The sequence below is a fragment of the Eleutherodactylus coqui genome, chromosome 2 (assembly GCF_035609145.1).
Source record: "Eleutherodactylus coqui strain aEleCoq1 chromosome 2, aEleCoq1.hap1, whole genome shotgun sequence".
In the NCBI taxonomy this organism is placed as follows: Eukaryota; Metazoa; Chordata; class Amphibia; order Anura; family Eleutherodactylidae; genus Eleutherodactylus; species Eleutherodactylus coqui.
The window spans coordinates 297,066,411-297,082,008 of record NC_089838.1 but is presented as its reverse complement, the minus strand read 5'-3'; the positions used below and the strand labels follow the sequence as shown (position 1 = coordinate 297,082,008).

At 40.5% G+C, this 15,598-nt stretch overlaps 1 protein-coding gene across 1 annotated transcript; it reads right to left on the bottom strand.

The window, feature by feature from the left end:
• Nucleotides 1-1,775: 1,775 nt before the first annotated feature.
• LOC136610215 (olfactory receptor-like protein OLF3) lies at nt 1,776-2,726 on the bottom strand. Its single transcript, XM_066589452.1, has one exon. The coding sequence runs from the start codon at nt 2,724-2,726 to the stop codon at nt 1,776-1,778; it is 951 nt and encodes a 316-aa protein (XP_066445549.1).
• Between the last annotated feature and the right edge of the window lie 12,872 nt (nt 2,727-15,598).

Genomic DNA, 15,598 nt, shown 5'->3' with positions numbered 1-15,598 from the left:
TTACATAAAGGTATGATAGATGCAAGTTCCATTTTTGAGACCTGCCCCTATCTCCAGAATAGGGATTCCCTGCCCTGACTGATGTGGCAGCCAATGGACACAGTGTTCTGGCTATGCATGGTGTTCATATTCGTCGGTCTGCACAATAGCAGAAATCACTTGCATAGCATCAGGATGGTGAGCCTGAGCATATGTGACCACCGACACTGGGTACATCTGGTGGATGTTCTAAGAGAGAATCAAATGAGCAGCAGGGGACGCCATAACATACAACAGTAATATCAGGACACTGTAGCATTTTTTGTAAAATGATTCTAATTTAATCATTATGTTTTGCCTGATCGAACAGATTAAAAATGAATATTTAATGTCATGCTAAATTTGTACTGATTCAGCCTAGAAAAGCATTCAGTTAATCTTTCATTTATTCTAGACCAACTTTTAGAATTGAATGGCCCAAACCTCTAATCACTCCGACTGCTGAATCAGATTTAATGAATTAATTTTCTTTAAGGGTGAAGTCACACGAACGTATATCGGCTCGGTTTTCACGCCGAGCCGATATACGTTGTCCTCGTGTGCAGGGGGGGAGGATGGAAGAGCCAGGAGCAGGAACTGAGCTCCCGGCCCCCTCTCCGCCCCTCTGCACTATTTGTAATGGGAAGAGGCGGGGCGGGGCTAAGTTCCGAGAATTAGCCCCGCCTCTCCCCATTGCAAATAGTGCAGAGGGGCGGAGAGGAGGCAGAGAGGGGGGTGGGAGCTCAGTTCCTGCACTTGGCTCTTCCATCCTCCCCCCCCCCTGCACACGAGGACAACGTATATCGGCTCGGCGTGAAAACCGAGCCGATATACGTTCGTGTGAACGCACCCTAAGGCTGCATTCACATGTGGGATTTCTTGGAACTTTTTGTAGGTTTTCTTTTTGCAGTAAATATATATTATTGTAATTTCTTAAATAAAAAATCCTGGCTCATGTGAACACAAGATGTATGTACTTAAGTTTATAGCAAATTTAATACTTGAGAAATTTATATGAATGTGACAATCAAAATTGAAATTTCGGAAAAAACAATGTTCCATGATCTAATTTTGTTCCTTCTACCCTGTTTCCCTGAATATAAGGCATAGCATGATTTTCCAGAATTTTTGAGGATGCAAAATGATTTTTCAGGCTTTTTGAGGATACTTGAAATATAAGCCCTACTCCAAAATTAAGCCCTGCTAACAGTTAATTTAAAAAGTCAATTTAAATTGTGTCCAGGCAGCTATACATGTAAAAAAGTTAAACCTTTTTGAACAAAAATTAATATAAGACACTGTCTTATTTACGGGGAAACACGCTAATAGTGAAATATTTAATACAAAGTTTGAAGACAATTGGTTAATATTTAGATGTGCCTTAGAGCAAATTAAACTTTTAAAAGCTATAATTTTTACAGTATGTATTGGGGCAACATTTTTTAATTTGTTTTTATTAGTTTTTCCACCAGCAGGCTTGGTGAAGAGCAAACTGGTGGGGATCCCGAACAGCAGACGCCACTTCCCCCGATCAACTAACACCTGAGAATAGCTGATCAATAGCAACATCCTACAAAACCCTTTAATTTTTTTCTTGTTTCTTTATTCACTCAGTTTATATAATAAATGAATAAAATTATAAACTATATTGATTAAGATGTAAATATTATACATGTCTTCAACTCAGAAAAAAGCCAACCTGAAAATATAAGTTCTTGTGTCATCCACCCTACCCAAAGGAAAATCTTTAAAGACTTCTAACAAGTGTACAATTGTCTGTTAATGCCTATTTTATTACCAATAATTCTCCTTAATGCCCCTTTAACCTCTTTATTTCTTAAACTATATATAAGAGGATTCAACATGGGGGTTAGAGCCGTGTATAACACTGAGAAGACCACATCCTGCTCCTCTAAATGCTCTGAGGGGGGATTCATATACATACATAGTCCAGTGCCATAGAAAATAATGAGAACAGTCAGGTGAGAGGTGCAGGTGGAGAAGGTCTTTTTCCTACCAGTAGTGGACTTGATCACTAGAATACTTCTGATTATCTTAATGTAGGATGTTACGCTTAGGAGAAATGGACAAAGTGCAAGTAGCATTGTTTCTACATAGAGTAGGATGTGGAAGCTGGAGGTATTACATGAAATCTTCTCCAATGCTTTGATATCACAGAAGAAATGCTGGATCTTATTAGATCGACATAGGTCCAACTGGTAGATTGAAACGGTCATAAATAATGAATTTACTGACCCACAAATCCAGGTGCCCAATAAGAGGATGACATACTTCTTCTTATTCATGATCAGGTGGTAATGCAAGGGTTTACAGACGGCCACATATCGGTCATAGGCCATCAAAGACAACAAGATATCCTCCGTACCAGCAGCAAACATGAAAAAATACAGTTGGGTGAAGCATTGTATGAAGGATATGGAGAAGTTTCCCGAAAGTAAAATGTCCATCAGTTTTGGAAGAGTAGAAGATGTGAAGGTGATATCCACCAAGGACAGGTTACAGAGAAAGATGTACATGGGGGTATGTAGATGGACATCAATGATCACCGCTGAAATGATGATTAAATTACCCAATAAACCTGACAGGTAAATACAGAAGAATATCAGGAAATAAAAATGATTATTCTCTGTAGTGTTTGAAAATGCTACAATTTGGAAATGTTTAATAGATGTCCAGTTACTCTCCATCAGATTAGGGATTTCTGTAAGACAGTTAATAAGATGGTCAATGTCAAAAATTGTTTTTCATAAAATGTTGGAAAACAAAATTCTCCATAAGTTCTTCAGTCGTCTTCTTTTGTCCGGTTGTTCTATATCGTTGTGGAATTGCAATAGGTTGTATGTGAAAAATAATAATCAAATTTCAGTGTATTGCATCCTGGTGGCCAATCTAGTGAACTGCACCAACTGCAATGCGTCATATGGCCACAGACCAATGAGAAACCATCAAATTACCTCTCTTTCTATAGGATGAATCAAGATGATGGGGGCAAAATGGGAATGTTTTTTGTCTTTCCTGTGAAGTTTGATAGATTTGACATACAACCTGCTGCAGTTACCACAACAATATACCTTTTACATTATTAGTATTATGTTTTTTACCTTGATTCTTAAAAAAAAACCTGAAGGTTGCATGTTCAATCCCACTTGGTTTAGGTAGCCGGCTCAAGGTTAACTCAGCCTTCCATCATCCTGAGGTCGGTAAAATGAGTGCTCAGCTTGGTGGGGGGTAATAAATAAATTTCCTGAAAGTGCTGTGAAATAGGTTTGGCTCTATACAAATAATGAGATTTATTTTATTTAATGCTGAAGACCTCAGGCACATGACTGTATAATGGCTCTATAACATGGCACCCACCATCTCTATATGTTATATATACATATATAATATATATGTGCTCTATTGATGCACTGTGCAACTAAGATGTACATATACTATACATTCTCTACTTTATTGGCGAATCTTATTGTATAGTAAGTACTCTGCCAGTAGAGAGATTGGGCCAGCATTTTGCCAGTTCAATCCTAATGAAGAGACAGGAAGTTGAAATGATCAGTTCTCGGCAATGAAAAGTGATAGACAGCAATCAAAGCAAGTCAAAATAACGTATAATAACAGGAGGTACTGAAAATAAAAATTGGGACCTTTGTTCCCGGGTATTCTAATAATGATATAGGCTAGGCAGAGTACACATATTTGATATTGTTATATACAGGAGTGTGAAAAGATTTTTTTCTCTGAATTAGTTTATAAAATTATTACATTGAATTTTTTAAAAATGAAGAAAATTAGAACTTTACCTACATATTATATCTGCCAAATTTTCTCTATATAAAACGTAAAATTAAAAGATATCAAGTCAGGGTCTTGGTACCATAAGAAAGCTCAATCTATGGCAGAAAAAATAAAAAGTGAGCATCAATTTAAGAAATATTACCCCTTAGAATGTATTGTTTTGAAACTATGAAATGTCGATGTGGACGTTTAGGTATTAAAGGCTTTGGTCATGGAGGGAATATAGAGAGTTCAAAGACTCTGTAAAATAACCTCCACCAATTAAATGGATCAAGAAGGAGTAATATATATGTAATATAATTCAAAGGTAACTTTTATTAGTTATACATTTACAATAAAGATCCCTATGATACATAAAATAATACCCAACGTTACGTTGCCATACCAATGGCCAGTTCCACAAAATACACAACCTGAACACAAAGCAACACAATCTACATGGCACCCACAACCCCTATAAATCCATAAAGTAAATACCTCCTTTTGCCTCTACATAAAATCAGAAGATACCAGAGATATAGTTTGGAGGCACAACCTTCTATGGTCACCATATTATGGATCCATACATCATGGATCCATAACACTATGATGTATCTGAGGAGTTAGCCTGAAATGATGCATGGACGCTAGCATAGTATTTAAGGCTGAAAAAAGACATATGTCCATCTAATTCAGCTTATTAACCCCCCCCCCCCCCAACTATTTTGATGCAGAGGAAGGCAAAAGAAACCCCAATGAGGTAGAAGCAAATTTTCCTCATTTTAGATTTTAAAAAATTCCTTCCGGACTCCAAGTCTGACAATCGGGAAAATCCCTGGTTCAATGACTCTTCCGAAGCAATCAGTGGCTATAATATGTAATATTGTTACTCTCAAGAAAGATGTCTAGGCCCCTCTTTAACTCTGTTCACCATTACCATATCCTCAGGCAGAGAGTTCCATAGTCTCACTGCTCTTACAGTAAAGAACTCCCTTCTAAGTCGGTGTAGAAACCTTCTTTTCTCTAGACATTGTAAAGTCGCTACTCGTGTCTGACACCCTCATGCGGTTTCATGCAGCTGCAAGCGTCGCTCTGCTCTCCCTATCTGCTTTCATCCAGCACTGAAAGGGTTAACCTCTCTGGCTCTTAGCTCATCTGTGGGGTTCAATAGGCGTTACTCCTCTATTTAAGCTGAGCTGTGACACTTCTTTGGGGCCTCAGAATTGGTGTTTGTTAGGTTATGACACTCAGATTTATTTGGACACCTACTTCTGTCTGTTTATGGTTTGCTCCTGTCCTTTCCTGTATCTGTGTTCTCCTCTGTCTGCTGCTAGTACCTGCGCTTGCTACCCCATCAAGGAAAGTCAGACACAAAGTTACAGCGCAGGGCCGTCCTTAACGGGGCAATCGCCTTGCTTGTGGGTAGGGGCCTTCCATTCCCTCTCCAGCTAAGGGTCAGTCTCCCTTTTCCTGGCAGCAATAACTTTATCTGAGGAGTCAGCTGCCAACCAGGCTTGGTTGGTTGGTCCAGGAGATCCATAATCCATAAATCCGTATTCTGAGTCCATGGACCCGCTGATCTCTTTGCGTGTGAAAAACGTAACAGAAGTTAAATGTATTATGTGTATATCTGTGCTGTGTACGTGTTCTCTGTGTTAGACCGTATGGACAAGTCCCGTACATTTTTTTGTCAGTCTGCTTCGTATCTGACTTCGTATCTGTATATTTGTCCATGTGTCTCTGTGCTGGCTCTGTTGTAGGCCTTCTGATCTGTGTATGCTGGTATGGTCACCAGAGCTGACTCCATATGTGTATATTTGTCCGTGTGTCTCTCTGCTGGGTCTGTTTAAGGCCTTCTGATCTGTCCGTGCTAGCAGGGTCGACCAGTTCTGGCATCTAGCCTTCTGGTGCTTTTCACAATTTGATTCTGTATCTATATATCTGGCCGTGTGTCTCTACAGACTGTCACTTCCCTCTTGATTCTTCTATTCATTCTGTCAGTAACACGATGAGTACTGAACCACGGCCCGTTCGGCTCCAGACCAGGTTCCCTGTCTCCATCTGGACATAGCAACCCAAATTCCTTGTACCCACAGTGACAACTAGGGAAATACAACCCTAGGAGTTGGATCCAGGATTGATAGATTTAGGGCAAGGAGGGGGCACAGGGAGGGAAGTACTGTAAGGTCGCTACTTGTGTCTGTTGCCCTCATGCAGTTCAGCATAGCTGCAAGTGGCCCTCTGCTCACCCTGTCTGTTTTCATCCAGCACTGAGAGGGTTAAGCAGCTCTCTGGCTCTCAGCTCATTTGTGGGGTTAAATAGGCATTACTCCCCTATTTAAGCTGAGCTGTGGCTTTTTCTCGCAGCCTTAGAATTGGTGTGTGTTAGGTTCTTACACTCAGTTTTCTCTGATCAGCTACTTATGTCTGTGCTGTCTCAGTTCTGCCCCGCTCTCTGAGTTCTTTCTGTATTTTTGAGTTTGTGTCCGCTTTCTGTTTATGCTGTCTGAGCTCTGTTCGGGGTGTACGTTTGTTTTCTGTCAGTCCCCATCCCTGTTTACGGTTTGCTCCTTTCCTTTCCTGTATCTGTGTGCTCCTCTATCTTCTGCCAGTATCAGCTTTTGCTACCCCATCAGGGATAGTCAGACACGAGGTTCCAGCACAGGGCTGCCCTCATTGAGGTGTATGTCTTGCTTGTTGGTAGGGGCCTTGCATTCCCTCTCCAGCCAAGGGTCAGTCTCCCTTTTCCTGGCAACAGTCCCTCTATCTGAGGAGTCAGCTGCCAGCCACTCCAGGACTTTCTAGGCTTTGTTGGTTGGTCCAGTGGATCCACAATCCATAACAGACATAGGGTGGGGGCCCCTTTTTATAGTCACAGTACTGAATTTAAGTAGATTTTGGGAGAGATCTGTGTATTGTCCCCTGATAGATCAATACACAGTTATTAGGTCACCCCTCAGTTATCTTTTTTCGAAATGAAATAACCCCTCTGGATATTGTAGTTCGCCCATTCTATTTATTACATTAGTTGATCACCTTTGAACCTACTCAACCTCTGATATGTCCTTCTTGACTACCAGTGCCCCAAACTGTTTACAATATTCCATGTGTGCTCTGACCAGTGCTTTGTAAAGAGGAAGAACAATGTTCTTTGTCATGTGCCCCTAGACCTCTTTTGATGCACCCCATGATCCTATTTACCTTGGCAGCAGCTGCCTGACACTGGTTGCTCCAGTTAAGTTTACAGTTAACTAAAACCCCCAAGTCCTTTTCCATGTCAGTTTTATCCAGTGGTTTCCCATTTACTGTGTAATGGTGACATGTATTTTCTTGCATTTCCCCCTTTTCTGCCCAACTTATCTAGATCCATTTGCAACTGCATTGTCCTCTCTTGTGTTAAATACTTTACACAGTTTTGTATCATCTGTAAATATTGATATTTTACTGTGTAATCCTTCTAACAGGTCATTAATATATTAAAAAGAATACAGCCCAATACTGCCCCACCCATGGTACCCCACTAGAAACGTTGACCCAATGAGAGTATGTACCATTAATAAGTACCCTCTGCTTTCCATCATTCAGCCAGTTACTGACCCACTTACACACATTCTGGCCCAGACCAAGCATTCTCATTTTATATACCAACATTTTATGACGCACAGTATCAAATGCTTTGGATAGTCCAGATACACAAGATCCAATGACTCTCCCCGATCCAGTCTAGAACTTACCTCCTCACAGAAGCTGATCAGGTTGGTTTGACAGGAGCAATCTCTCATAAACCCATGCTGATACGGAGTTATACAGCTATTTTCCTTGAGGTACTCCAGGATAGCATCTCTTAGAAACCCTTCAAACATTTTACCCACAATAGAAGTAAGACTTACCGGCCTGTAGTTTCCAGGTTCACTTTATGACACCTTTTTGAATATCGGCACTACATTGGCTATGTGGCAATCCAGTGGAATAGACCCTGTCACTATAGAGTCCTTAAATATAAGAAACAAGGGTCTGTGTATCACATTACTGAATTCCCTTAGACCCCAGGGTGTATGCCATCAGGACCCAGTGATTTGTCTATTTTAATCTTTTTAAGGCAGGTCTGCACTTCTTCCTGGGTTAAACTGGTGATATTTAGAGGAGAGCTTACTTTATCACTCTGCATTTTAATTGACATTTCACTCTCATTGCTGAGAATACATTGGAGGAAAAACAATTTAATAGATTTGTTTTCTCCTTATCACCCTCTACAATTTTTCCTACATTATTTATTAAAGGACCAACACTTTTTGCATTAATCTTTATACTATTTATATAATTGAAGAGCAGGTTATAATACTCAATGAAGCACATAGAGCAGCATATGGACTGCTTATCCATTCTTAATATTGACCAGTGCCATTGTGCAAAGTCCATGCACAAAGACATTAATGGTGTTTTTCAGTGTAGGAATTGATGATAAATTACTAATACATGCCATAACTTAATGATCCATGGGGGGTCGACCAATAGGGTCCCAAATGATTTTTGAATGTTGTGGTGATCTATGCGAATTCGCCCCTGCAAAGTTCCAACTCTCTCCAGGTACTACCGGTATGCGGGTACTATGCAAACAGCCCCGGTTCAAGTCAAAATATCTTAAGGTGCTTTTGCTTCCTCATTCTTGTGATCATGGGGGTCTCCCACCAGGGTTGCCAACCATCTAGAAATTCCTGGAAAATTCCTTAAAAATAAGGCGCTTTTTTCCAGAGTCTGTGAAATATAAGTTGTCCTATTTTCCAGGGTTTTTTTTGTTTTTTTTAAAACTCGCATGCACTAGTGCGCCATTTGAATAGTAAACCATTGTTCAGAAAAAAAAATTCAGGTTGGCAATCCTGTTCCTCCCTGATCAGCAAGTAATGACATATCAAAGCCTTTATAGGGTATGGAGGCATCTATCTGATATTGTACAATGCTCAATAATCTTTTTAGAAAGTAAAAGAATGGATACTTTTTGTTTCACGGCCGGTGAGAAATAGTAAAGACAGACAAATATTACCTTAAGGTTGGTATATAATATTCAGTTCTTGCATCTTCTCATTGACATTGAAAGGGATTTATATACAATTGCCAATGTTAAAATCTTTAGTCCTACAGGGAGTGTAAGGCAGCTCAGGGACTGCAATTACATATATAGCATTCTGAAAACCCAGGAGATTTCATGTATTTGTTCCTGTGTTATCGTTAATTATGATAGTTTTCTTGTATTTCAATTAAATATATTTTAATAAAGTTTAATCATCATCAATTGTATAGAAAACTCTAAGGAAACATGCAGTACATTGAAAGATATGTAATCTTATAAACAAACAAATGAGTTTTTCAGGCCAACATTTTAAAGCTTATATTACCATCTTATGTACGATGCATTAAGAAGGTTTTCAGACTCTTTTTACTTTTTTACATTTTATGTTGTGGGCTTGTGCATATTTAAAAATGTCACATTTTCCCCCAACATTCTGCACTCAATACCCCATATTAACCAGCATGTATGCAAGTATTTGAATGACAATGGAGTAATTAACCAGCATGGGTTTGTAACAAGCAAGTCATGCCAGACGAATCTAATTTCCTTCTATGACAGAATCGCCGACTGGGTTGATCAAAAAAAATGCCAAGTTTGCCAAAAAGCAACTAAAGGACCTCAGACGGTGAGAAACATTATTCTCTGTTCTGATGAAACCAAGATTGAAGTTTTTGGCTCAATTCTAAGCGTTATGTCTGAAGGAAACCAGGCGCCGCTCACCACCTGCCCGAGACTTTAGGCTGTAATTACTGCAAAAGATGCTTCAGCTAAGTACTGAGTACAGGGTGGGAATATTTACTTCAATGCAAAATGTTAGTTTTTACCACATAACGAAATGTGAAAAATGTGAAAGGGTCTCGGGACTATCTGGACCCACTGTATATGGTGATACATGGAGTGCCTACGGCTATGCAAAATGAAACTCAGTGAGGGGGCTGTGACATGTGTGAGGACCCCGGTGGAGAACATGTATGAAGTCACTGGGCATTATATCATCCTGGAGGTGCAGCCACGTAGTGACTCACGATCTGGGGGTGTTAGGAGGCGCAGGGCTTGCTCGGTCTCTTTAAATACTTTTATCACATACTCATATATTACTTTTTATTACCGCATGTTATCATTATTGGGCACCCAATATAAATAACCCAGTCTGGTTATCTTCTTTGTCAGGTCAGCATAGCTGCTGCGAAACAGAAATCGAAGCTGATGAATTGCTTTGGTAAGGAAGACTTTCATTTATATATTAGCTAAGATTGAGGGTATTAGGGAGGCCGGGCTCATTGGGAAAGGTTTGTGTGGGTCTGGTATTGCCTTGCGAATTCCCTGTAGGTTCATGATTGTGCCAGAAGTGATAGGGCTAAGGACGCGTTTATAAATTTTGACCGGTGAATAGAGTACATACTGGTGTTCGTGTGTCTGGAGAGACTTTTCTATGTTTACTGAGGGGATATCTATTGAGTTGTCCACTAACGAGAGCCATCTGGCAAGGTGATTCGCTTGATAGTAGTGGTAAGTGCCAGGAAGGCTAAATCCTCCTCGTGCTTTCCTTTGAATTAACTAGGAATGGGCTCTTCTCTGTTTACGGTGGTTCCAGATAAATTGGTTAAAAAGGGTTTTAAGTTTGTTGAAAAAGTGTTTGGGTACTGCTATTGGTGCTATGTATATAATGTATAGAATAGCTGGTAAGACATGTGGATAACAAGCTTTTCCATCCCATCCATGAAAGAAAAGGTATATTTAAGCTCCGCAGTTGGTTTTGTATTTTGTTTAAAGCTGGAGTGTAATTAAGTTTATATAGCATGGACGTGTCCGGTGTTGGTGTGATACCCAGATATTTGATACCAGCAATGGGCAAAGTGAAATGAGACTGTTGTGTTATGATTGTTATTGAACCTCCAGGGTCAGAAATATTTAAGGCTTCAGACTTATCGTAATTTGTCTTAGGGTGCGTTCACACGAGCGTAGGCGTATTTACATTCGCACGTGCGCAGCGTATAATCGCCGGAAAGAACTTTTTTCGCCGATCACGCCCAGAGCTAGAAAGCGTATTTTCGTTTGTTCCTACTTGTCAAACTGTGTTTTCGGCCATCGAATATTCGCCGGCACGTATTTTTCGGTCGCGTATGTCCATTTTTCCGCAGGTTGCCGTTTTTACGCGCCGTAAAGTCGCCCATGTGAACGAATACATTCGAAACCATTGCCTCAGATGGTCACGTATATACGTTTGGGCGCAAAAACGTGCCGTTTATGCGCTCGTGTGAACGCACCCTTAAAGTTAGAGAATTTTCCCAAATTTTCAAAAATTCCTAGGATTGCTGGGAGTGCTGTTTTCAGGTTTGTTATCTGAATTAGGAGATCATCTGCATAGGTTGCTGTAGGGTGTGTAACCTCTCCGACTTTTAGGCCACTTATGTCCGGGCACGGTCCTATTTTTTGTAGTAGCGTTTTCATCACCAGTACAAAAAGGGTACGCGAAAGCGGGCAGCCCTGCCTAGTATTATTTTTGATCGTGAATGGTTTCAATCAACTGTCATTGACCCGCAGTCTTGCTGTCAAATGGAGAAAGCTCCATTCCAATAGTTTGGGAAACACATAAAGCATTCAAGAGGGTGAGATAATTGCTTTAGGATCAAGAATTACAAAGCAAAGAGAACTAGAAATTAATTCTATATTATCCCAGGTCTCTAGTGCAGGGAACGTATGTAAAAGAACCATGAACCCTGACTTATTACCTGGCCTTAAGAAACTTAGAAACACATTAAAGGACCTATTAAATGTAAAGGCAGCTAAAACATTTCAGATCTGTAAATTCAAAATATATGCACATGGAGACAAAGGTTCCAAAGCCATGACCAGACTGATCAAAAAGCGAAAAGACTTGCATTCACAAAATATAGTCCCCCACAGGTAATACAGTTACAACTACGACAGAGATTGCCAAAGAATTCCAAATCTACTACAAGGCATTGTATAATTTCACAAACAATTCTCCCCCCGGCTCCGCACTTCCTTAAAGGGGTTGTCTCGCGGCAGCAAGTGGTGTTAAGCACTTCTGTATGGCCATATTAATGCACTTTGTAATATACATTGTGCATTAAATATGAGCCATACAGAAGTTATTCACTTACCTGCTCCGTTGCTAGCGTCCCCGTCGCCATGGTGCCGTTTAACTTCAGCGTCTAATCGCCCGATTAGACGCGCTTGCGCAGATGGGTCTTTTCCCTTCGGCTCGGTTCGGCAGCAGCGGCGTTCTGGCTTCGCCCCCTTGTACGCGTCATCGCGTAGTTCCGCCCCTCGAGTGTGCCGATTCCAGCCTCCTGATTGGCTGGAATCGGCACATGTGACGGGGGCGGGGCTACGTGATGACACGTACAAGGGGGCGAAGCCAGAACGCCGCTGCTGCCGAACTGAGCCGAAGGGAAAAGACCCATCTGTGCAAGCGCGTCTAATCGGGCGATTAGACGCTGAAGTTAGACGGCACCATGGAGACGAGGACGCTAGCAACGGAGCAGGTAAGTGAATAACTTCTGTATGGTTCATATTTAATGCACAATGTATATTACAAAGTGCATTAATATGGCCATACAGAAGTGCTTAACACCACTTGCTGCCGCGAGACAACCCCTTTAACAGCCGCTTCTTAGGTTCGGTTACCCTTCCTGAACTTACAGAAGAGGAAAAATCACAATTACTCCGACCCTTCACAGCTCCAGAGATCCTAAAGGTTCTCTCGTCAATTCCCAATGGGAAATGCCCAGGTCCAGATGGATTCCTCGTAAATTATTATAAAAACTTCTCTAAAATCCTTCTCCCACCATTTATCAAACTATGTAATTCCCTATTAACTGGCACATCCCTCCCAAAGCGATCTTTAGAATCATTCCCTTTTCATAATTCCCAAAGAAGGCAAAACCCTCGAACTATGTAGTAACTATAGGCCAATTTCCCTACTGAGCGCCGACCTTAAACTGTGGGCTAAATATATTGCACATAGAATTCCACCCTTTCTCACTAAACTCATACATCCTGATCAAGTGGGGTTTGTCCCAAATAGAGAGGGGAGGTTCAACACTTCTCGAATCATACACACAATACACTACGCCAGGTTCAGTAAAACCCCTCTTGTTCTACTTAGCACAGACGCTGAAAAAGCCTTCGATAGAGTTAATTGGAATTACATGAGAGACGCCCTGTGTAAATTTGGATTCCCAACGCAACTAATTTCTGACATCTTTTCCCTATATTCAGAATCAGTTTATATATAAAGCAATTGCACCCTACAGCTGTCCTCTCATTGTTACTGTACTTCCTATATATACTTGTCTACTTTAGAGATATGGTATCAGGGAGGTACCATGGGTGGCACATTATATTGTTACACATGCTCTTAAAACATAGCACGCACATCCAAAATTCCCTCAACCCTATGATTTTGAATCATGACCATTGGACATGACTGCTGATCCCAACAAAACACAGAAAATGTCTCCACGGACGGCCCCCATCCAGGCTGACAGAGCTTAAGAGGATTTGCAGAGAAGAATGGCAGAAAATCCCTGAATCCAGCGGTGCTTCAACTAAGTACTGAGTACATGGTGCAACAAATGCCATTTTCCATGAAATAGGATTTTCTGTGGTGTGACTTTGGACACTTTGGAATAAAATTTGATCTTTGCATTGAATGTTTTGTGGGTATTTGAGTGATTTTGACTATAGCATGTTGCTAATAATACAGCAGGCATTGGAAAAGTACGTAACCACTCTTGCCTAAGTTTTGATATAAATCACTTTCGAAATCACCTCTTCAATTGTATATATTGTTACAGACCAGTTTGGGATATCATGTAGTATTCAATATATATATATATATATATATATATATATATATATATATATATATATATACTGGTACTAGTAGTGTGTGATGCAGATGCCATTGTTCTACTGCTGCGGCTGGATCGTTTCTTTCTTTAATCCCGTTTTTTGTTTCCATTCCTACAGTTCTTGTTTTGCATTCCCCGTGACTGTCATGCTGTGTGTTGCTTCTCTTTGAACAGACTTTAAAAGCAAGTAACTTCTATGTATTTACTCTTTCATTTCACAGCTACAATTGATAGACATGCTTTATACTGAATTTCAAACTTTAAGAGTAGTAGTCATAGTAACATAGTATGTAAGGCTGAAAAAAGACATATGGCCATCCAGTTCAACTTATTACTCCCAATGTTGATCCAGAGGAAGCCCCCCAAAAAACCAAAGAGGTAGAAGGCAATTTTTCCATTTAAGGAAAAAAATTCCTTCCTTACACCAATCTGGCAATCGGAATAATTTCTAAATCACTGAACCATCTGAAGTTATTATTATGACATATAATATTGTAGCGCTCAAGAAAGGCGTCCAGGCCCCTCTTGTAGTCTTTTATCGATTTTGCCATCGCCACGTCGTCAGGCAGAAGGTTCTATAGTTTCACTGCTCTTACAGTAAAGAACCCCCTTCTATGTCAGTGTAGAAACCTTCATTCCTCCAGATGTAGATGGTGCCCCCTTGTTACAGTCACGTGATATGTTTATACATAGTTATGAGGTCGCCCCTGAGACGTCTTTTCCTAAACTGAATAATCCCAATTTTGATCATCTCTCTGGGTCTTGTAGTCCACCCATTCCATTTATTACTTTAGTTGCCCACCTTTGTACCCGCTCAAGCTCAGATATGTCCTTCTTGAGTACCAGTGCCCAAAACTGTACACAATATTCCATGTGTGGTCTGACCAGTGACTTGTAAAAGAGGAGGAACAATGTTCTCGTCATGTGCCCCATGACCTCTTTTGATGCACCCCATGATCCTATTTGCCTTGGCAGCAGCTGCCTGACACTGGTTGCTCCAGTTAAGCTTACAGTTAACTAAAATCCCCTTTTGCATGTCAGTGTTCCCCAGTGGTTTCCCATTTAGTGTGTAATGGTGACATGTATTTCCTCTGCCCATGTGCAGAACCTTATATTTATCAGTGTTAAACCTCCTTCGCCACTTTTCAATCCAAGACCCAATTTGTCCAAATCCTCTTGCAATTGCATTCTGTCCTCTCTTGTGTTCATTTCTTTACATAGTTTTGTATCATCTTCAAATATTGATATTTTACTGCACAGTCCTTCTACCAGGTCATTAATAAATATAGGGACCAAATAGGGTCCAAAACCAACCCCTGTGGTACCCCACTAGTAACAGTGACCCAATCAGAGTATGTACCATTTATAACAACCCTCTGCTTTCTATCACTCACCAGTTACTTACCCACATTCTCGCCCAGACCAAACATTCTCATTTTATATGCCAACCTTTTATGCGGCATAGTATCAAACACTTTGGAAAAGCCCAGATACACAAGATCCAATGACTCTCCCCAGTCCAGTCTAGAGCTTACCTCCTCGTAGAGGCTAATCAGATTGGTTTGCCAGGAGCAATGTCTCATAAACCTGTGCTGATATGGAGTTATATAGCTATTTTCCTTGAGGTACTCCAAGATAGCATCTCTTAGAATCCCTTCAAACATTTTACCCACAATAGAATTAAGACTTATCAGCCTGGAATTTCAAGTCTGTGTATTACATTACTTAATTCCCTTCAAACCTGGGGGTGTATGCCATCGGGACCAGGCAATTTGTCAATTTTAATCTTTTTAATACATATCTGCACTTATTCCTGGGTTAAACTGGTGACATT